Raw genomic sequence first — 23,080 nt, 5'->3', positions numbered from 1 at the left:
TTGGAAATTAAATTATTATTGTTTAAATGTCTGTGATACGAGTTAATTTAAAAAAAAAAACAATTTATGAAATAACGAATTTGTATGTTTCAATGACAGTTTAAAATGTATATGAATTTGTATTCAATTCATTTTTGTAATGTAAGTTTTCATGTAAATATAATAAAATAATAAAAATATTTAAAAAAGCTAAATTTGAATAAATTATAATACAAGGTGTTAACGAAATAAGTACTCAAAATTGGAGAGTATGTAAAACATGTCGAAATATGACGAAAACCTTAGTAGAGTTTTTGTCAGTGGCGGCCCCTAAGGGAGATACAGTCCCTTGAAGGGGTAACTCAGGAAACGGTTTTTATTTCACAACTTCAAAACGGTTTAATATTAAATCACGGAATTTTGGGGTTGTACTACTATTTATATGCATAATAATCGGCATAATAAACAAATCAAAATTTGCTACAGGGGCCTAAGAAAATACGGGATCATGGTTTTTTTTGTATGCAATTTATTCTACTTCCTGAATCGAAAATATGAAAATTTATCATATTTTGCATAAAAAAGGTACCCTTGTTAGATTTTAATAGCATGAACCGTTTTCTAGTAAAATCTATTTCAATAATTCATTAGTCGCTCAAAATTCCTACTGCAAAATAAATGTATCAAATCGTGCCATGAGAAAATTACTTTTCATTATATTTCAACATGTTTTACATACTCTCCAAATTTGAGTACTTATTTCGTTAACACCTTGTATATTCAAGGCATGTCCTTTAATTATAAAATTTTGCAATAAAAAATATAAGGAAACACAGGGTGTCCTGCAGAGGGCAGATTCTTCCATAGCTCCTGGTAATATCAATAATACAAAAAATTGTTTCAAGTAAAATGTTGCACCAAATAAGTTTCTTTGCCTTTTAAAGCATATGTTTTCAGTTATACAAGATGTTTCAGTTCTTCTGGGCATTACCCAACTTCATTTTTCAAATGAAACACTGTGTATATTATTGCATTTTTAAATTCCTTGCTGAATTTAAGCTCTACTTTGATAAACAAAGATCGCGTCTAGGTCATACCATTTCAATGATATTAGATATTCTTTTAAAAAATTAACATTTGGAGCATCCTCAAAAATATCAAATTTATGCCAAACTAAACATGATTAAATGCGGCCTTCGCCATTTGTTCAAGAATAAGAAAGCCTATCTTCTGCATTACTTACTTCTCTATTTCTAATATTTTATTTTTTTAACTTAACAGAATTTGAAACAGGTAGATCAAAAATTTAACTTTCTTTCAATTTTATTAGGATATGTTGGGGCCAAATTAAAAAATCAGAATACCTGTGATTGCAAACTTTGAACTTCTGTGTTCTGGAATTATTACTTTTCTATTTGAAATGTGATGCAGAAAACAGGTTTTTTATACTTAAATGAATGGTTAAAACTGCACTTTGTATTGTTTAAGGATGCTGCAAATGTATTTTTTTAAAAACATCAAATACCGCAATAGTTAGGAGAAATTAAAAAAATGAAAAAAAATACAAGAAATAAAATTAATAACACTCAGAAGAAATGAGACATTCTGTTAACTGAAAATATTTAAAAACCTAAAGAAATTGATTAACGCAGCTTTTACTTGCAACTTTTTTTGTGTTGATTGATATTATCAGTGTTGTGAAAAAATCCATCTTTTACGTGAAAAACCTGTAAACAGTGAGCCAAATGGGTCACTTTAGAGGAATTGCCTTATTTCTCGAAAATATATGAAAAGTTTATATGTTACATACTCGATTTTCGAGGAAAGTTAAACGGTGAAAAAAGAGATACAGGGCGTTTTTTAATTTTGGCTACTTTCTATGATGTTAATTAATGTGTGTAAAGCGTTTTTTTTACAATTTTTTAAGTAGAATTCAGCGGACTAAGCAATATTTTTCTATAATTTCCAGATTTTCAATTATATCGCAAACTTAATATTTTTAAAAAGGAACACATGTATTTTACTACTTTTGAAATTTGTGTAAAATTTCTTTCAAATGATGTATCATACACACAAAATAATTTTTTTTCAGACAGTTAATGTGCCACGGATGTTTTAATGTACGGACGAAAAAAAAATGGATTGTACACTGAATTGTACCAAAAAACGTTACAAAAAAAAATAATTTTTGGCATTTATACCTTGAAACATATTTTTGTGGAAATACATCTACTACATCATTTAAACAAAAATTTTATTCAGACTTCGAAAATAAAAAAATATATAGATTGTTCAATTTAAAGAAATAAATTTGTTATAACTGAAAAATGTTTATAAACAAAATCATAGAGCATAATAGAAAATGGCCAAAATTAAAAAACGTCGTGTATCTTTAAAAAAAAATCAAGAATTCTCATTCAACATTTCTCAAAATTCAAGCCTGTGACATCTAAACTACTTTTTTTCATATTTTCAAGAAAGGAGAAGCCTCCTAAGTGTCAAATTCGACCCACCCCGTACATAGTTTCTATCCTTTTCATTGTTGCTTTTCAACTAGTTTTCCAGCCTGTAAAAAATATATTTGGGAATAAAAACATTACCCAATGATACTGGAAATTTTTCCATTAACATATTTTTTATGGCCTAAACATAAAATTCAAAGGTTGCGTTGGAATGTTGTATATTGAAGAAACATTATTATAATAAACATTCAGTCATTTCCAAAAATATTCAATGTATCTTTGAAAATAAGAAAAATATATGTTGCCCACATTATATTATAAAAGGAATTATGAGAAAATAGCAGTAACTATTTCACAGTGTAGCGACATACATGATCAAAATAAAATTTTACTAAAACTTTCGCAAATATGAAATTGAAATAAAATCCACACATAATATAGTATACAGGGTGGTCACTTTTAAGGTTATCATTATTAGTATCTACTGAAGATATACAGGGTTGGATAAATTACAAATAAATTACATATTTTCATGACATTTCGGATTATGAAAAGAAATTGGAGCTAAGTTGCACCATTCCTCAAGTAAAGCTAAAAGAAATTAAAACTCGGTTTTCTTCCATATCTTTTTCATTATTCAAAATAGAGTAATGAAAATCGGTATGTATGTATGTATATACAGGGTGATTCATTAACAATGGGAAAATCGAAAGCTGAAGACACTACACGTGAAATGGTGACCATTGGCGCAAACATGCCTTATCCGAAAGTTGATAGTTACGGAAATACAGGGTGTTGAGTTAAAATTTTAAATCGTTTTTTTGCGATTATTCTGAAAATATCTAGGTTAGTTCCACTTTATTTAAGAAGAGACATGTGGTTCATGCACGACGGAGCTCCACCACATTTTTCTTGGCCAGTGCGTGCATATTTAGATGCAGTTTTTCCAAATCGCTGGATTGGCCATGTAATCATTTTTGATTAGCCATCCAGAAGTCCGGATTTCAATCCTCTTGATTTATCTATTTGATCTCGAATGAGATATAGTTTAAAAAGAATCTGTTGGCTCCTGTGAAGAGTTGTGGCAAAGTATACAAATCGCTGCCAACGAAGTCAGACGCAATCCCAATATGTCGTTTCAAACTTGAAGATCTCTCAGAAAACGTGTAGTGTATCAGTGTCGACGGTGGATTCTTCGAACAATTACTTTAAATCATAATTACGTATTTTATTTGTTTTATTGTTAATTGTTGTAATAACACGAAGAAACACTTGGTTTGTTTCGCTTTTAATTTCTCATATTATCGAAACATAGTGTAAGTTAAATCGAGTTTTCTCGAAAACGGATACGATTTAAAATTTTAACTTTCAACGCCCTGTATTTCTGAAACTATTAACTTTCAGATAAGGCACGTTTGCGCCAATGGTTACCATTTCACATGTAGTATCTTCAGCTTTCAACTTTCCCATTGTTAATGAATCACCCTGTATAAGGCAATATGCTCTATCTATTGCAAGGTTGAAACATCTTCCAAACCTCCTATATTCTTATGTTTTGATAACTAACTTTTGATATGGATGGGCGCCATATTGGATTTTTGCACTATTATATAAAGCATTAAATTTCTAGTTCAACGTTCAACGTTCAATGTATAATACTTTAGTGAAGAGATTTTATTAAAGGCCAAAAAATGACAATTTTATTATTTATTAAATTTTCGTAGTAGCCATTAAAAAACAAATGAAAATTTTGACATTTCTGTTTAAAAGTAAACAAACCATCATTTGCTGCTGTAAATAAGTGTTCAAGTGTTTTTAAAATTTATTTGTGTATCGAACGATTGCAAGTAAAAATAAAAGAAGTGCTTCAATCAATTCCACCGGAAACAATTCAAGATTTATTAAAAAACATAAGTTGTAGAATACTCCTTTGCATTGAACACAGAGAGAAATAATTTGAACAATTTATATAATTTATATTTACTTCTCTCTATTAATTATTAATTTGTTAATTTTTCATAATACAACGTAAAAGTGTCTAGCTTTTCACTTATTGAATATTGTGTCATTACAAATAAATAATAAAAACACATGAACACTTATTTACAACAGTAAAAGATAGTTTATTTACTTTTAAACAGAATGTTAAAATTTTCGTTTGTTTCTTCATGGCTACTACAATAAAATTGAATAAATAATAAAATTGGCATTTTTTAGCCTTTAGTAAAATCTCTTCGCCCAAGCATTATACATTATTGAACTCGAAATTTAGTGCTTCATCTAATGTTGCAAAAATCCAATATGGTGTCCACAAGAAAATCAAAAACTGATTACATAAGGATAAGGATCTAGGTCAGATGTTTCAACCTTGCAATAGATACAGCATATCGTTTGTTGTATACACAACGATTTTCATTACTCCGCTTTCAATAAAAAAGATATTGGAAGATATTAAGAAAAGACAAGTTTTAACTTTTTTCAATTTATTTCAGGAACAACTTACCCCCAATTTCTTTTAGATATACAAATTTTTTGTAATTTATCCAACTCTGTACATCTTCTAGTTCAGTACACCTTAAAAGTGAGCACCGTGTATATATGTAATTGACTGCTGTATTCTCAGAATACATATATTGAATTATTTTAAATTCGCATGAAAATAAATTCATTTGTTTTTTAAAGAACAATAAAGGAGTAACTATTTTTCTAATGCATTTTTTACCATTTCCAGACTAGTTAAAGAAACAGGTTAAAGAAATTTTTTTCCATATTTACTAAAATACATAAATCATAAAACTGAAATTTTCAAGAAAATGCAAAATACCAAATTTTCGGAATATGAGTATATATAACAATAGTTTACAAAAAAAATATTTAAAAGGGTATAATGCAACATGTTTGCTATATTATTTTTAAATAGGCCAGATTTATATTACACAATGTTATAAAAGATACTATTTTAATCCACATTTCCGTACTTTACCTGTTCACATATCAAAATTGTACTCAAGTATTCCTCGTAACCCACCTTTTTGATATTCCATATGATCCATTAATAAAAATACTACTTAAGTATCCAAAAAATGTTGAGATTAAAGTATTGCGCTCACCAATACCGTGATTTAAGCTGGAAGACGATTTACTAGTTGTATTCATGTCTGGTGGTTTTTTTTAGGTTCCACTCAGCTTCATGAAGAATTTCACACACAGAGGCCCTTTAGAGCCATTTTGGGAGCCTCTGTAAATTAACAATAATATTTGAGTATTTCTTAGGCACACCACGAACACAAGAACCGATTACGGATTAGGTTATTAGGTTTCCAAATTTTGATCTCGACATTTAAAATTTGGAAAACCTTCAGATACAATTGCAGAAATATGTCATAGGGTTGCCAACCTTGTAGATAGATATGTTAAAAAAAAACATATTCGTGCAAAAACTGTGACAAATGTATTTTTCGATTTTTAACATAAAATGATTGTACAGAACTAATTAGCCGAATAGTAATATATTTTGCAATTTGCAACTGTACTAGCTGTACCTTGCTTAATATATGAGATAGATATAACATTCTCGACAACTTGATGCTTAAGAATCCATCACAGCTTCATTATCCTAATTATTAATTAGATTGACAGCCCTATTAATGTAGCTAATAATTTTAGAGCATTTTAAATAATAATTACCTTGCCAAATGACTTTGTGGCAAAGACTATGTGGCAACTAGTCATGAACTACAATATTAAGTTACGTTTGGTTTACTAAAGACTAAATTGTCCTCTCTGAGTGAGCAAAAGAATACATAAAAAAATGTATATTACAGATGCTTGGAACCTCCAAATTTCCAAAATAGTTGATGTATTTTCTTTCTGGCTACCTAATGTATGATTATTAAAACTGCAGATTACAAATTTTTATAATCAAATTCAAGAGGAGACATTAACAACGCTTCCTCGAATTCATCATTGCATATTTTGTTACAAAAATATAATCAGATTAAATAGAAAAGGAAATTGTTATGCCTCAGAAGTCAATTTTTAATAGATAAATAGAATGGTACAACTTACTTGTTCGAGTTAACTTGGCGTATGTGGGTAAAGACATTGATCACGTCTCTAACCCTTCTCGGAGCTTCCTCTATCTTGGAAGCTAAGCAGACACAAGCCATCGCTGTGTGATCAACAGGATGGCGCACGAGGCTCTTTGAGTAATAAAACCGTTGTAATAGAACTTGCCCAGTAGCCATTGCCACCTACAAAATATCGGCCAAATTTATTAGAAAAATGACCTCCAATAACAATTTTAAGTCTATTAATAAACTTAATGTACCTGTGGTAATTTTAATAATATTCCTGCCGTCTGTATTAATTCACAACCATAAATTCGTAAATCTGTTTCTGTGTCACTACTCAAACCATCTATTTGAGACGGAGTTGGGGAAAGTTTTTCTTCTGGTAATAATTGATTTTTCAACGTAATCAATACTTTCCCATAAGGTTTGCCATTATTTTTAGAAGAATTTGATACAGGATCATTCTTTGTGGATCCCATTGTATTACGTTATAAAACGAAAGGTTTGCAAACGCACAACACAAAATCAAAATGTCGCCTTCTTACTATCTTGCTCTTGCATGATAATGAATGAAATATAAAAAAATGACAACGAACCACAAACGTATCATAAACCACAAATCATTGGAATGGAAGAAAATTATTAGTTGGCAACACACAATACCCTTACAGCATGTACTACATCGCGCCATTATTCCATGGCTAGAAATTGGCCTCAATGATTTGGGATCGAGGGGGATTATCCCTCTTTATCCTGCCTCATCTCGTGTAGGCCTGGACAGCCTTCGTGGGTGGGCCCCATCCGTCGTCTACCCCGACCGCAAATGCGGCCGGTGTAGGCGCTTTGTGGGACCTCCTTTTGTCCTGGCTGGGCCCCGCCGGCTAGGGCCCTTTCTTCTGGCGCTCTTCTTGATTCGCCGGCTCGTCTGTGTAAACCCCGGGGGTAGTGTCATGTTTATGTGTGGTATGGTTGGGTAGGATAGTGCGGCTATGCAGCCTGGGACGCGCTTTGCTAAGGTGGCCCTTAGCCCAGCGCGGGAGGGGAGGGGAAAGGAGGGTATGGGGGGTGTGTATGTGTCGTTGTCTTCGTTTCTTGATTCTGGCTGTCTCTGAAACAGAAAAGGTTAGGTTAGGTTGGGGGGGGAGTCGTTGGGGTGGTCACCCAGGGTCAAAAAGTTGGTGTCTAGGTCTTCTGTGTTTGTCGGTCACGTCGGGTACGTAGTCAACGGCTTGCCTGAGGAGGGGATTGTCATGTCTAGCGGCTACGTCAAATCGTTTCTCCGCGTTTTGTCTTATTGTCTGTGTAGCGTTTGTGTATTGTAAGTCTCGTAATATGTCAGTGTTTCTTACGTACCAGGGCGCGTCGGTGGCCGTGCGGAGGGCTATGTTTTCCACAGCCTGTAATGACTTTAAGTGGCTTTTTGCCGCGTGACCCCACGCCGTGGAGGCGTAGGTTAGCTGCGGTTGAAGTACCACCTTGATAAGCGTTCGCTTATTCCTTAAACTGAGGGTGTTTCCACCTTTGAGTAAGGGATAGAGCCTAGCCCTGGTGGTCTTCGCTCGCGCCACCGTCTCCACGATGTGCGGTTTCCACGTGAGACGCTGGTCCATCGTCACGCCCAGGTATCGTGTTTGTCGATTCCAGGAGATGGTTCCTGGGATAGTGTCAGTCTGTCGAGGTTTTGTGGGATTTTTCGTTTGGTAAAAAGGATAGCCGAACTTTTGTTGGGATTAATTTTGACTTTCCACCTGTTGCACCAGGTTTCAAGTTGGTCTAAGGAGTTTTGGAGGAGGGAGACGGAATATCTAGGATCTACGGATTGGGATGTGATTGTCAGGTCGTCGGCGTATAAGTATATGTTGGTGTTGGGGGGATGTGGGATGTCGGAGTTGTAAATGGTGTATAGGTGTGGGGACAGGACGGTGCCCTGGGGGACACCGGCCTCCATGGGACGGGTGGTGGAAAGGGAATCTTGGATTTGGATGCGGAATTTTCGGTGGTGTAGGTAGGATTTTATGAGTTTGGTAAAGGATATGGGATATTGGTTGGTGAGCATTTTCATCAGTAGGCCTTCATGCCAAACCGTATCGAAGGCCTTTGCGACGTCCAGGAAGACAGCACCAGTGTACTGTCCCCTGTTGAAGGCCGCCGTGATGTGCTCGGTAAGGCGAAGGATTTGGAGTTCAGTGGAGTGATTGGGTCGGAAGGCGAACTGCTCGTCTGGAATGACTTGCAGTTCTTGGGAGTGGGTTCTTAGACGGGTTAGGATAATTTTTTCTACCACTTTGCTCATAGCCGGGAGCAGGCTAATGGGCCGGTAGTTGGATGGGATGGTGTGATCTTTGTTGGGTTTTGGGATAAGGATTATGTTTGCTGTTTTCCAGCGGGTAGGGAAGTGTCTTAGTCTGAGTGTCGCGTTTGTTATGTTTAGTAGGGCCATGAGGCCCTTGTGTGGTAGTCGTTTAAGTGTCGTGTTATGTATATTGTCGGGTCCGGGGGCTTTTCTGTTTTTAAGTCTGCGTATTGTCAGTCTTAGTTCGTCAGGTGTTGCGGGGGGGATTATGTCATTGTCTGGCTCTCTGTCGACGCGTCGGGCCGCGCGCTCAGCCACTATCTCGAATTCCTCGTCTTCGTCGGGCAGCTGAGGCAGTCTACACTGCAGTTCCAGGCTATCGGCGAAAGCCTCGGCCTTTTCCTGGTTCGTGTAAACCACCCCCACACTACCGTGGATTGGAGGAATTTTACGGCGAGCGGTCTGTCGCAGGGCCCTCTGCGTTTTCCAGAGGCTGTTGTCTTGTGGATCCAGCGACTCCAGGTGCCTAGCCCAGTTGTCCTGGGCCAGTTCATCCAGAGCCGCCTTCACCCGTCTGTTAAGTACGTTTAAGTCTTGTCTGTGTCGGAGGAGATCGATTTGAGCATTTAAGATAATTCTGAGCACACCCTTTATTGGCACAACTGATATTCTTCTTTACCGGCATACATGAAACGTCATGAGTTGCATTTTCAGTTTTCTTTGACATTCAACTGAAAAGTGAAAACAAAGTAATTGTAGTTAAGTTTTTGGAAAGTGTAAGTCGGTGACTAAATTAAGTAAAAAGGTAGAATAATTACATCGATACATCATTGATAACTGAATGATTAATATACAGTTCTGTTAATTTTAAAGCATGGATCGCTTGTTACGTCTCGGTGGCGGTATGCCCGGGTTGAGCCAGGCACCACCCCCGTCTGATGCCCCCGTTGTCGACACTGCCGAACAAGTCTATATATCTTCCCTAGCCCTCCTGAAAATGTTGAAGCACGGACGTGCAGGAGTACCCATGGAAGTTATGGGTCTTATGTTAGGTATGCAATTTGAGGTTAAGATGACTTGCCCTTTTAACTTACGAAATTTCTAGGTGAATTTGTGGATGATTATACAGTTAGGGTAATAGACGTCTTTGCTATGCCCCAGACAGGCACAGGGGTGAGTGTAGAAGCAGTCGATCCAGTATTTCAGGCAAAAATGTTGGATATGTTGCGACAAACAGGTAGGCCTGAAATGGTGGTTGGGTGGTATCATTCTCACCCAGGTTTTGGGTGTTGGTTGTCTGGAGTGGATATTAACACACAACAGAGTTTCGAAGCTCTTTCAGAACGAGCTGTAGCTGTAGTCGTAGATCCCATACAGTCGGTCAAGGGAAAAGTTGTTATTGACGCTTTCAGGTGAGAATTTATTTTATTGTGCTTATAATATTTATTCATAAACAAAATGGGTCCTGACTCATAAATAAGCAAAAAAACTATTATTTTTTTAGATTAATAAATCCAAATATGATGGTTCTGGGTCAAGAACCGCGCCAAACAACATCAAATTTGGGTCACTTACAAAAACCATCAGTGCAAGCCCTGATCCACGGGTTGAATAGACACTACTACTCGATCAGTATAAACTACCGAAAAAACGAGCTCGAACAAAAGATGTTGCTCAATTTGCACAAAAAGTCCTGGATGGACGGCCTCACTTTAGCGGACTACTCCGACAATTGCAGTGTCAATGAAAGAACTGTCGCAGATATGTTAGACTTGGCGAAGAACTACAACAAAGCCCTGGAAGAAGAGGAGAAAATGACACCCGAGCAGTTGGCGATTAAAAACGTTGGCAAACAAGATCCAAAGAGACATTTGGAAGAAAAAGTCGACATTCTCATGACGAATAACATCGTGCAGTGTCTGGGATCCATGCTGGACACCGTTGTGTTCAAATGACTTTATTTATTTATATACCGTTTATTTCTATTTCACCAATTTGTAACATTAAATTATGTTTATACCGTATTTTTTCAATAAATTTAATTTCTTTTCGGGGTTTTGTTATCTTGTCACATTTTATGCTCCTCGCTAAAATTTTTTCCAGTTCTTTGTCAATTTTCTAGATATTTTGACGATTTTATTTTAAATAAAACGGAATATATTGACATCTGTACTAAATAGAAACTGAAAAAGAGATAAACAATCTTGGCATTATTACCAGTAAATACCTTCTTCCTTAAAAATAATTGCCACAATCGCTATCAGCTCTGCCCACAAAAATTCCCTAAAACTACCAATTGCAACAACCGAGTCACTAATGCGCATGGTAGCGAATATATATGGTTTGAGCAGCCTGATCCAATTTAACTATTCATGCGAATTAATCCGTCTGGAGCAGTTTGAGCCCTATAAATTTTTAGCGAATATATACGTCTGGAGCAGTGAAAGGGTTAAATTTGTCTTAAGAATTTATGACCAAATTTTGTTGTATGAATTTCGGGACACCCTTTATTGGAAATTATTACTATTGTTTTTATTCACACACAAGCTATCATTCGGCGTATTCAGAACTCTGTGCTTGCTGTTAGAAGCAAGAGGTTGTCCCAAATTATTTTTGGTTTATTCTTTAATATGAGACATCTTGACTTAATGTGACATACTGACGAGTTGAAATGAAAACACAAATTACTATTTTCTGAAGAATTTCAAATAACATCCTTTATTTTAGATTTTTAAAAAGGTGGTTGAAAATTTCCTTACTTTGTCGAGTTCTATATCGGGTTAAAAGGAATATCCTACCTTATGTCATACGAACACTAGGAACTTTTGTTTTTAAAATACGAGCTGTTAAAAGTTTTGGAAAAATGTTACATCTTTACATACCTTCCAAAGAAAAATATTAAGATGAAATTTACACAGCACAATTTGCATAAAAAGGGTAGTCAGTGTGCAGAAATTAATTCTCAACCCAAGCCAGTGGATATGATGTAAGTCGGTTACATTTTCCTTGAGAAAGTTATTCGGATTAAAAATGTTTAGTCATTTTTGAAATGCAAACTTTTATTTTGGATGGAGAATGGTCTAATGAATTTTACAGTGAGGAAATTTCTCTTGTATTTCCTACGGTACTGAACGAAAAATTTCTTGGGTTATAGATGCAAGAAGTGGACCCCTAGATCACCAGATCTGAATATTTTTTTTGGGGGGGATTATCTGCAGGTATAAGATGTCATAGCTTATATACATCCTGTTGTAGCATTAATACAAGAAAATGTGCTATAGATATATACATTATGCAAATGTTTGTTTTAACATAGGAGGGACCTATTCAACACATATACGGACGATATCTTGTTTTCTAATATTTGTTTTTAATTACGGTCAATTCCAAAATTTTGTCATCGTATTTGTTTTGTTTTAGCTGCCTAAATCAAGTCTTAAAAGCACGAGCTTCAATTTTTTTTTTAACCCTGGGTAAAGGGTGTATTTTAATGAAGGAACAGGAATATTAACAGATAATTTTGATACCAAAATAATTGGGATAAATATATCAATCCAAAGTTGCTGTTTGCAGGTTACAGGATTTGATATTCGAGATTATGTTTGACGTAAATTAATGAAACTTAAGCTAACTAAATAAAAGTCCATTGAATTTGTATACAATTATATCGATATGGACCAGGGATAGGTACTGGGAATACTGGAGATATTGGGAATGTCAGAATTTCAAATTCCTAAGAAAAAAATGTTTAAGTATATTTTTGTTGATTTTTGTAACAAATGCAGTAAGTAATTAACAATAATAAAAAAAGATTTACTTAGCAATTATAACAGATAGAAACATATTTCTATGTCACTGAATTTTTTGGACTCATAATGATTAATTTTAATGTTTCGAGTATGGGAGATTTTTTTTCTTTGAAATACAATTATGTATCAAATGAACATAACAAATTTCCAAAATAGTCAATTACAGCACATTTATAAGGTTTTTTAAAATTTATGAAAAGGCCTCAGATTTTGGACAATGTTTAAATAAACACATGCACCCCATTTCAAATTATTTCACTTACTAGTTTTTAAATTATTTAAAAAAATTAAAAATATTTTTTTGAGTTTAACACCCTGTATCTTTTTAACAAAGCGTTTTAGATAAAAACTTTATAGGAAAAACCCCTTAAAATTCACCAAAGAATACGAAGTTTCATTTTTGGTCACTTTTTGTGAATCACCCTATATGTGCCAAAAATTATTTTTCTACAATCATTTTGACTCACACATATAACGGGTTCTTTAGGTAATGCCCTGATGAAAAAATTTTACCTGAAACATATCTAATAATCACTTCATTTTTTTTTCGACGATTTCAAGGACACAATTACTTATTTTTTAAATGTGAACCAAGAAAATTTTTAACACACATTACATCCTGTATAAATTTCCTTCTCATCTTAAAGAAAACAGTCAAAAATTAAAACATTTATTTTTTAAATAAAAATACATAATCTAGATATACGTATACCGAAAAAATTAACCCATTATTAACAGAAATCCCCAACATGTTCAAAAATCAAACTAAACTCAGTCTTTCTCGTGTAGACTGTCCCTAGACTCCTCATCGGGAAGTTTCCTGTCACTTTTATGGCTTTCAGAATCCGATACTTCCTGTATAGAAACACCCCCCTCCCCCGTCTGACTGGTACTAGTTCCAGCTGATGTCTCACCTCTGGCAGTGGTAGGAACGGTACCGTCACCTCCTGATGACCCCGGATTGGCAACTTTCGGCTTTTGCTTGCTGTTATAAATGGGCAGTCTCTGTCTGTACGGTGGAGGATAAGGAGCCACCATCGGTATCCTAGGTGGGATGATAATGGGCGCTCCTGGCATCCTAGGGAAAAATGCTGGGGGGTAATAACGGGGGATACCCGGAAAGCCTGGACGGATTGGGCCGGGGATCCAGTATTCGCTACCTGGGATTCCCTAGAGAAAAAGAAACTTACAATAATTATACCAACATTTTATATAGGGTTTCCGCAAATTAATGCAGCAAAATTTGGTCACAGATTCTTCAGACAAATTTAGAGGACCCGTATTTTTTATTTTTGCCAAGTGGCCCCCTTTTTCAGAGATACAGCCCCCTGAAATCTGCCCCTAAGAATAATTTTTTTTTATTTATATCTCAAAACCCTGTTGTACGAGAATCACTAAATTTGGTACATGGGGGTTTTATGACATGTGGAATCTGATGGTGCTACGCTTTTTGGCTGGGAACCCCCTTAAGACAAATTTTCGTGCACCCCACAGTGGGAAATATTGGAAAAAATTCGAGCCACACGTCAAAACTAAACAAATAGTACCGATTTTTTTTTATTCTTTCCGAAATTACCTGTACCATAAAGTTGTGTCATCATTTTTAGGAAACGTAAGATGAACCTGGCGAGCTTGGTTGTAAATCAGAGACCGTCTCCAAAAAACAATTAAACAACAGTGGCGCGCACAGATGTAAAATATAGTACATATGTGGAATTGAAAAAACAAATTGGATTTATAATAAATTGCATTTAAAATAAATAGTTTATGAGAATAAAGGAATTTTTGAAGGAACAGGGGTGCCAAACGTAAACTGATCCCTTCATCCCTTCATAATGCATAAAGAAATTATTCAATTTCTAGACCCCTTAAAACCGTACTGTACTGTATCCCCTGACAGGCAATGATTTATTACTTTGCATCGAATATGATCCTACTATAGTTTTTGGAAATCTTCAAACACATTTTTCTCAGACATTTTATGAAATGTGAAAAAAAAAATTGTGAAAATCGATACATTTTAAACACTTGTAAAAACTTAAATTTTCGCAAATTTTATCCGCATTGAGGTATGAGCATATTGTCACCGAACCAGGGATTTTGCATTAAATCTAATGTAAAATAAGCACAAATCATTTCACGCACAGGGGGGCCTACAGAACATCGCTGTCAGCGGTAAACGGCGCTCAGTCTCCCATCGGACCGAAATTGGGTAGGCTGGCTCTCTATCGTCATACAAAAAAAGGTAGCCAGATACGATATCGCACGGCATAGCATTCGCAATAAAAAGAATTCAATTCATCCAATTCGTCCAGTTCCTTCAGTATCCAGTTTTCCGTGATAAATCGATTTTAGACGTTATTTCGGGCAACGCAGCAAATAAATCAACTCAATAACACTGCGCTCCAGACATGAATCGACTACTGACTTACGGACAGCGTTAAAACCATAAATTGGACTTTATTTTAACATCAAACAATCTTCTAAAGTTTTTGAGACTTCTTTACGAAAAGTCTCAACCCCAAAAGGAATTTGTACAAAAAAAAAGAAAGTAAGCAAATGAAAGTTATTTCGTCAAATTTTAATAAAAATTACTATTTTTCTCAGAGCAATACAACGTTTTACGCCTCCCCAGGAGTCTCACTAGCCGCGGATTCGACAAATTCGCGCAACGAAACCCAGCAGCGAAACGGAGGCATAGACAATATTTTTAGAAAACATATTAATAATACCGGACAACAATTTTGCTTTCAGATCAAAATTGCAGCCTCCACATTTCCCGAGAACAACCAACTCGGACGACAAGCTTCGAACAACAGCCCATAACTTTGGCATTTTCAACACATATGAATCGAAAAAAATTGTAAATGTAGTTCAATATACAGTAGAACCCCGATTATCCGTGCGTGGCTGATCCATCCGGTGGATTCTTCGTGCGCTGCAATATTTATGATCATCCGCTAATGAAGTTCCCCCCCCCTTAATTGCTGTATTTAATTTTTTTTAACTCACAAATGTCGTTCTATAGACAACTGCCCTTGGTAGAAACGATGGTAATAAATATGTCGTACTCCAGTAGAATTGCAACACGATCATCCTCATGAATTATCACAATACTTATGTATGCTAAACAATTAAAAACCAAATGGAAAAACCTAGAGAAAAGTAACGTAATAGAAAAAACATTTGCGACGACCAACAAGCATCATACCAAACTTTTGTATATCAATTAGAAGATTTTGATAAATTTTTTTTCTCGAAAAAGGTTATAAAAGATTTTTTTTGACTATTTTGATGTGTACTGTTTATTAAAATTATGGCAACCAAACTTCTAACACGCCTGAAAACAAAGTTTGCTATCTAGGAAGAAAGAAAAAATTACCTCATAAAATGCAAATTCCGGTTCCCTCTCTTCATGGGGAGACCTACTCCTACGTTTTCTGGGCGAACGACTTCTGCTCCTTCTATATTTGTGATACTCCCTGTCTCTATCGTATCCTGGAGATCTACTTGTACGCCTATGACTGCTTCTACTAAAAGTGACTAACGGCGGGTGCGGAGACCTACGTCGTTTATCTGGAGAGGATCTGTGGCCATCGTGCCGACCTGGTGAACGACTATACCTCCTCAGTGGGTATCGTTCGTATCTACCAGGCGAGCTAAAAGCCAAGAAGAAATAAGGCTTTCATGGTTAAATTCATGCTTAGGAAAGTAACTTACCTTCTGCTCCTGCCACTCTCCACGTATCGAGGAGATCTAGATCTCCTTCTCTCCCTCTCGTATCTAGAAGGACTTCTGCTCCTCCTCTTACCGGAATCCTTATAACCTGGCGACGGTTCTCTTCCTCGCTTATCGCCGTAATGTGATCTCCCTGGCTTTGTCGGAGATTTTGATCTCCTACTCTTTGACGTTTCATATCTCGGAGATTTCTGTCTGTCCCTCGAAGGTGTAACGGACCTTCTCGGTGACCTGCTGGGTTTTCTGGAGGTAGAAGGCTTATGGTAGTCGACAGAAACTGACCTGCTTCTTCTGGAATGTGTCCTGAAGATGTACAGCGTCATTCACGTAACATTCTATACCCCTCTTTTACTTCTCTATCTAATGAAAAATGAATAGACCAAAGACTTACAAAAATTTTTCGAGATTTCAAAGAAATGTATTTAAAAAAAATCAATTTACTGTTATATTTCAAAGATTAAACGTTTGCTTTTTTTAAACGGAATACCCTATATATTTCTCTTTTTTTTAATCCCTCTCTTTGTGTCAAAGCATATACAGGGTGTTCCTAAATAAGTGTCGCAACGGAAAACTGTAAATTCCTCGTGAAAAAAGAAACATTCTTTTCCTCTTCCATTTTTCTCTTCGGGCTTTTGTTTTCGAGATACACAGTGTCTAAACTTTCATTTTTTTTAAATTTTTTGCCAATATCTTAGGAACCGTTTGAACTACAGGACTGATTTTTTGTACACGCATTACCACTATTAATTGCTACTTTTTCGCACCCTTATCGAATTCATTGAACGTGCCAGTGGTGGAGATTTTAAGGTATCGTAAGGGTTTTTCCCCCCTCAAACTTTTACGCCACTGGAAAAATTGACATTTGACAGCAAATTCTGAAGCACCAATGAATTTTACACAAAAAGAGTTCTCTTGGTTCATTGATCTAAAGTCAACCGTTTTCAAGAAAAATGACTTTTTATGAACAAAAACAAACATTTTGCTAACGTTTCGAAAATCTTTTGAAATTCAAAAGATAGATAGTAATAATTAACAATTTTAACGAAATTTAACAACATTTGCAACAAGTAGCTATTAATAGTGGTAATGTGTGTACAAAAGCTCAGTCCTGTAGTTCAAACAGTTCCTAAGATATTGGCAAAAATCTGAAAAAAAGTTTTGACACCGTGTATCTCGAAAACGAAAGCCCGGAGAGAAATATGGAAGAGGAAAAGAATGTTTCTCATTTCAAGAGGAATTTACAGTTTTCCGTTGCGACACTTATTTAGGAACACCCTGTATATATGACATGTATATACAACTGTAATTAGAATGAGGAGAGGATTCCAAAAAGCAACTAATATACAGGGTGTTCCACTAAAAAATAACAAAAGTATGGCTTGTACCTTCAAAATACAATAGTCAATTGTTTTCTTAAATATTTCCTTGAAATCTCAAAAAAATTTCCTAAAACTTTGGTCTTTACCATTTTTTCCAAGACAGAAAAATTTAAAAAACGAGAGGTACAACAAAAAAATAGTATCAATAGTACATAAATTATAAAGCCTCAACTAGGTAAGGTAATAACACAAATGCTATAAATGTACATATAGTCCAAACAATATTGCCCCGTAGCGCATACTGCAGATTTAGTTATAAATAAAACAAAACTGTATAAAATTTTATGAAAAATGTTTCATTAATATTTATCTTATAAGAAATTAAATTAAAAAGTAAATGTTGCCTGTTCAGAAGATTTTAAAATAGCATATTATTACAAAATGATAACTAATAAAATAATCATTATAATAATGATAATGATGTGGAAATAAAGGGTTAGACAGAATGAAGTATACATTTTAAATTTGGTCGTTTTAAATAGTGACAAAATTTTTATTCAAAAATCAAACAAAAGGATTTATTTCCATGTAGTAGAATGACGCTCACAGGAAAACCTTTTTTGAAACCTAAGCAGCTGAGAGAAGTATCAGCAAGGAAGCTTTTGGACTTTATTAAGAACACAGTTGCTTGCTGAATAGGTTGGTTGGAACACAGAGAGATGATATGCCTGATAAGGCTCTGGTGCTACTGAACTTGAATAGAACCATCCTCGGTGATGATTTTGTCAAATAAGTTCTCCTCCACACCCAAGTGGTCCAACAAGTCAGGGCAAGTGCCGTCTTTGATTAGAAATCAATAAACGGGAGACCAATTGTGCCACGATTCATCCCTTTTGTAAATATTCGGCTAAAATGTTTTGCACGGAACTCCACGAAAGGCCAAATAATTCAACAAGTACATCAATAGTATCCTTGTACGTGGAAAGCCGACCTGAGTGTTGAATATCTTCGATTGACATGTCGCCGCATTTGAATCACCACTCATACACTTGAGTTCTTTTAAGGTATGTTCTTTATATGCTGTAGACAATATATCAGCCACGTCTGATACACTTTTAACGAGCAGAAAACAAAATTTGAGTGCCGCATGCTGTTCTCGAATATCAGCCATATTAAAAAATCGAAGACATCGAAATAGTGGTACGAAAACTGTCTCAGAGGCGCGCTACAACCGTTTCAAGTGATGCCACTTGGCAGACTGACTTAGGAGGGGTTACATAATATCTATCTAGCGGGAGAAGCCCGAATTACAAAAGCAGCATACGCAATGAATTTCATCTGGTTATAGACCAGGGCGGATCTGTCGACATATCGCACTTCTTGGAGGGGGCAAGCTAATATTGGCTGGAATTCCTTCAGTACAACTCACATAATAAAAGTGTAGATCCCTATATCTGGGCGAGATCCGGAGCATTTTCAAAATTCCAAAAATGTTTAAAAAATTTTAAAAATGCCTATTTTATCTGAGTTTTTTACTGATATCTTAGAACCTATGCATTTTGGAAGAATATTGAAGAGGAAAAAAGTTTTAGAATTGAATTTTGCACAATATACTGAAAGTTAAAAATGTTTAAATTTGTTACCGATGTTGCAAAATAGCAATAATTGAAAAAAGGCAAACACAAGTTTTTTGGATAATTTTTTTTAAATGTTTTAATTGCTCCAAGGGCATTCTAATTTTGGTAAAAAAAACTTTATAGTATAATAAAGCAACACACCAAATTTCATTAAAATCGGTGCTATAGTTTTCGCAAAATATATTTTTTAATTTTGAAATTTTTTTTTCGAATTTTCAACATTTTTTACAGCCTCAAATAAAGCATCTAGATCAGGAGTCGGCAACTGGCGGATCGCTGTCCAGGTCTGGACCACGGAAGGTAAAATACTGGACCGCCAAAAATTATTTTAAAATGAGTGATTTGAGTTCTTCATGGTTAGTAGATAGATTAAATTTGTGCAAATTAAAAAAAAATAGTAATATTTTTTGGACCTCGTTAAAATTTTTCAAAAGTATCCGGACCCCACCTAAAATTACTTTCAATTCGTTTTTGAAAAATTGAAATCGGTTGATTAGGCTACAGTAAATTTTTAAAGTTAACACTCGTTTTTTTTATTTTTAAACAATTAGATTACATTCATCAATTTGCAATATAGTTTTTTTCACAAATTATAATTTTAAAGTACTCGGAAAGCCCCCATCCCCTACTTTTCGTGTTTTGAGTCACTTTTCACGCATGCGAGAAACAGCTTTTCGGCTGATTTATCTATGTTGCCGATAACTTATAGATTTGAAAATTTTTTCCATCTTAAACTAAGAAAAATTTTTTCCAGCTTACACTCAGAAATACAAAGTCACTGGATCTAAGATTATTGCTAAATTGTTTATAAATTAACGGTAAATGCCGATAAACTTTGATCGCTTATATCTCAAGAACCTATAAACGGAGTTTAATTTTTTCTTTTAAAAGAGGTGCCTTTTCGAGTACTTTAAAATTGTAATTTGTGAAAAAAACTAAATTGCAAATCAATAAATAATCTAATTGTTTAAAAATAAAAAAAAAAGTGCTCACTTTAAAAATTTACTGTGCTGTACTAATCAACCGATTTCAATTTTTCAAAAACCATTTGAAAGGTTGAGCGGTCTTTTCTATGTGAAAAAATTTTCAAGTATCTAGATACTTTATTTGAAGCTGTCCAAAATTTTGAAAATTCGAAATTTTTTTTTATTTTATACAAAAAATTATTTTGCGAAAACTATCAAACCGATTTTAATGAAATTTGGTCCACCTCAAAACAGACCCGCCCTGACCTATTATTTTTGGGTCCCCCCTCATATAACCGAACTCCATTGCTTGTCACATTTATTATTTTTAATTATTGCACTACTTACCAATAACATTTCATTTAAAAATTAAATTTACCTGTATTTATCTCGAGTATGGTCCCTCTCCCTTGAACCGGACCTGCGTCTGGACTCAGAGTGTGACGGTCTGTACTCCCCAGGTCTCAAAGGAGTTCTAGATCTCCTCCTATATCTTTCCTCCTCACGATCCTTAGAATGAGGCCTACCCTTGTACGGTCTTTTATCTCTGTCCCTCTCCGAACTCCTCTCTTTCTCTCTGTCAGGAACTCTCCCTCGTTCTTTCTCCAAGCTTCTCCGAGGATCCACACTTTTTTTATCTCTGTCGATATTTTTATCCCTATCTCTTTCTCTATCTCCAATTTTACGTCTGTCTCTGTCGGTGGTCCTGCTGCGCGATCTGCTTCTGCTCCGTCTTCTCGGAGTGCCCGAATGGGAGCGACTGTATGTTACGGAGTTGTGGGGCTGCCTAGTCCCCGATCTGTCGGTTTCCGTTGACACAAACCGTTCCTCTGGATTGACGACAATATCGTCCCGATCAAAAATACCCCTAGGTCTTCTCTCTTCATCTGAAATGGTATAAATACTTTAATTGTATTGCAATCTGAACGTTCAATCTTAAATCTAAATTTACAAAAATGAAAATTATAAATTTAAAATTTTTTATTATATTGTGTATTTCTATAAGCATGTCTATGAGCTTCTGTTTCTTTTTCATCTTCATGTATTGCTTCTTTCTTCAAGTTCTTCAATTCAATTTTAAAAAAAATCATATGAATTCAATTTAAAAATTATAACAAATGGAAATTGACATTAAGTAAAGATTTACATGGATAAATTTCTATATGAATGACTCCTTTAGTTACTCATTTTTCTAATACAAAAAAATAATGAAATATTCATACTTTCTTCACCATGACTATCTTCATCTTGCGTTGAGTTTATCTTCGATTTATGCAGGTCTTCAGTTCTTCTTTATAGTCTTTCTCTTATATTTTTAAGTGACAGCAAATTAATTCTTTAATTACTTATTTCTACGTTATTACCTATAAAAAGTAAAATTTGTAAAATGAAAATTACTTACAATCAACAACAGTAATGACGTTTTGAAAATTCTGCATTGAATGTCTTCTTCATTCTTGGAATGACTTGAAAAAATGTCGTTACAGCAGAACCCATCTTTTAAAATCATTTTCTTTCTTAAGTTTGCTTTGATGCGTTGTAAGGTTTTCTTATTTTCTTGAAGTAATTGAAAAAACCTACAGGATTTATAGAAATATACTATATTAAATGATGTACATAAACAAATATATGTTTAACGAATAAATTATGATTAATGTGAGGTCTGACAAAGCGCCAAGTATTTTTTGTCAATCCCCACTTAACAGCACATTACAAATTTCTTATTTCTAGCAATTTCAATCAACGAACAATAACCTGAAAGAAATAAAAAAATATAATGCACAATAATAAACAAATATATAGGATCCAAAAAGTTCTGTTATTATAAAAACAAATAAGTATTTTTTAAGCCTTATAAATAACTGATAACTTTTTGAATATGTAGCAAAAATTATCGATATATAGACATTTGCTACGTGTCACATTATTTAAATGATAAAATAATCTGACTTAAAGAATACCTAAACTGTGGTTTTTATTGATAAATTAATAAACTTATTTTATACCAGATTCTATAAATATCTACTTCTAAAGAAATACTTTTTTTATCAGAACAGTTACAGGCANATATATATATTTTTTTATAAGTAAATATATTTGATTATTTCTTTTTGCTCATTTTAATACCGTTCGTCAACCAATCTAGACATAAAGTGTCACAGACAGGAAAAGGATTTGTAAATTCTCTAATAGATAAAATACCGTTTGAATTACATTTACCGGGCTATCAGTATTGTGGACCTGGTACAAAATTTAAAAAACGGATTGCACGTGGTGACGAAGATATTAATGAACTTGATAAATTATGTATGACTCATGACCAAAGCTACGAGAATTATAAAGATTTACCAACACGACATAAAGCAGATTATGAACTAGAACAACGTGCATGGAACAGAGTGAAATCAAAGGACGCTAATTTGAAAGAAAAGGCAAGTGCTTGGTTAGTTACGAATATAATGAAGGCGAAACAACGTCTAGGCATGGGTTGTAAATCCAAATCAGTTACCAAAAGGAAGACAAATAAAAAGAAGAAGAAGAATATTAAAAAAGTCAACTTTGGGGGTGCCATTGTTCACAAAGTACGACATGAAATACGAAAAGCTGGTGGTAAACGTTTCGTTTCTAATAACGCACAAAAAGCAACACAATACGCTTTGCGAGCAGCACGAAAGTATGTGAAATCATCGGGTGGTAAAAGAAATATTTGCACCCCACGAATTATACCGATCCCGAAAGTTGGTGGAGTTTTACCCATAAAATATATAATAGAAGAAAACGGAGCACCTAAGAAAAAGAGAGAAA

The 23,080-nt window shown here is 34.5% G+C and overlaps 3 protein-coding genes across 6 annotated transcripts in view; 1 reads left to right on the top strand and 2 right to left on the bottom strand.

Moving 5' to 3' along the window:
- Positions 1-7,058, bottom strand: part of LOC108913849 (cyclin-L1) — a 34,790-nt gene extending 27,732 nt beyond the window's left edge. The window contains exons 1-2 of one of the 2 annotated variants that reach the window (XM_018719493.2): positions 6,772-7,058; positions 6,510-6,694 (exon numbers count right to left, since the gene is read on the bottom strand). In XM_018719493.2, coding sequence (XP_018575009.1) covers positions 6,510-6,694; positions 6,772-6,993 — 407 coding nt within the window. In that variant the 5' untranslated portion in view covers positions 6,994-7,058. Of the gene's footprint in view, positions 1-5,469; positions 5,678-6,509; positions 6,695-6,771 lie in introns of those variants that run through there. The other variant, XM_018719494.2, reaches the window with a different exon arrangement.
- Positions 7,059-9,499: 2,441 nt separating this feature from the next.
- On the top strand, positions 9,500-10,842 carry LOC108913846 (26S proteasome non-ATPase regulatory subunit 14). Of its 2 annotated transcripts, none has more exons than XM_018719489.1 (4): positions 9,500-9,612; positions 9,681-9,859; positions 9,913-10,219; positions 10,312-10,842. In XM_018719489.1, exons 2-4 carry the CDS (start codon positions 9,682-9,684, stop codon positions 10,760-10,762), a joined length of 936 nt encoding a protein of 311 aa, XP_018575005.1. In that variant the 5' UTR covers positions 9,500-9,612; position 9,681; the 3' UTR covers positions 10,763-10,842. The 2 variants fall into 2 exon arrangements, with proteins under 2 accessions (XP_018575005.1, XP_018575006.1); XM_018719490.1 differs by having other exon boundaries at positions 9,664-9,859.
- A 2,451-nt stretch (positions 10,843-13,293) lies between these two features.
- Positions 13,294-22,034, bottom strand: LOC108913844 (serine/arginine repetitive matrix protein 2-like). 2 transcript variants are annotated; one of them, XM_018719488.2, is made up of 5 exons: positions 21,678-22,034; positions 20,655-21,162; positions 16,337-16,645; positions 15,999-16,275; positions 13,294-13,786 (listed from the first exon to the last, which is right to left on the bottom strand). In XM_018719488.2, exons 1-5 carry the CDS (start codon positions 21,712-21,714, stop codon positions 13,388-13,390), a joined length of 1,530 nt encoding a protein of 509 aa, XP_018575004.1. In that variant the 5' UTR covers positions 21,715-22,034; the 3' UTR covers positions 13,294-13,387. The 2 variants fall into 2 exon arrangements, with proteins under 2 accessions (XP_018575004.1, XP_018575003.1); XM_018719487.2 differs by having other exon boundaries at positions 16,337-16,657; positions 21,678-22,031.
- Between the last annotated feature and the right edge of the window lie 1,046 nt (positions 22,035-23,080).

The sequence above is a fragment of the Anoplophora glabripennis genome, unplaced genomic scaffold (genome assembly GCF_000390285.2).
Source record: "Anoplophora glabripennis isolate ALB-LARVAE unplaced genomic scaffold, Agla_2.0 scaffold1072, whole genome shotgun sequence".
Lineage (NCBI taxonomy): Eukaryota > Metazoa > Arthropoda > Insecta > Coleoptera > Cerambycidae > Anoplophora > Anoplophora glabripennis.
The sequence above is the reverse complement of the archived record's forward strand: the minus strand, read 5'-3'. Positions and strand labels throughout refer to the sequence as shown.

What these genes read in the sequence shown, in the direction of transcription:
- LOC108913846 (XM_018719489.1), top strand. Translation starts at nt 9,682, where the DNA reads ATGGATCGCTTGTTACGTCTCGGTGGCGGTATGCCCGGGTTGAGCCAG. An exon ending in AGTTATGGGTCTTATGTTAG is followed by an intron (nt 9,860 to 9,912) that starts GTATGCAATTTG and finishes CGAAATTTCTAG; the next exon opens with GTGAATTTGTGGATGATTAT. An exon ending in GTTGTTATTGACGCTTTCAG is followed by an intron (nt 10,220 to 10,311) that starts GTGAGAATTTAT and finishes TTATTTTTTTAG; the next exon opens with ATTAATAAATCCAAATATGA.
- LOC108913844 (XM_018719487.2), bottom strand. Translation starts at nt 21,714, where the DNA reads ATGCAGAATTTTCAAAACGTCATTACTGTTGTTGATT. An exon ending in CATACTCGAGATAAATACAG is followed by an intron (nt 16,658 to 20,654) that starts GTAAATTTAATT and finishes GTACATCTTCAG; the next exon opens with GACACATTCCAGAAGAAGCA. An exon ending in GAGAGTGGCAGGAGCAGAAG is followed by an intron (nt 16,276 to 16,336) that starts GTAAGTTACTTT and finishes CTTGGCTTTTAG; the next exon opens with CTCGCCTGGTAGATACGAAC.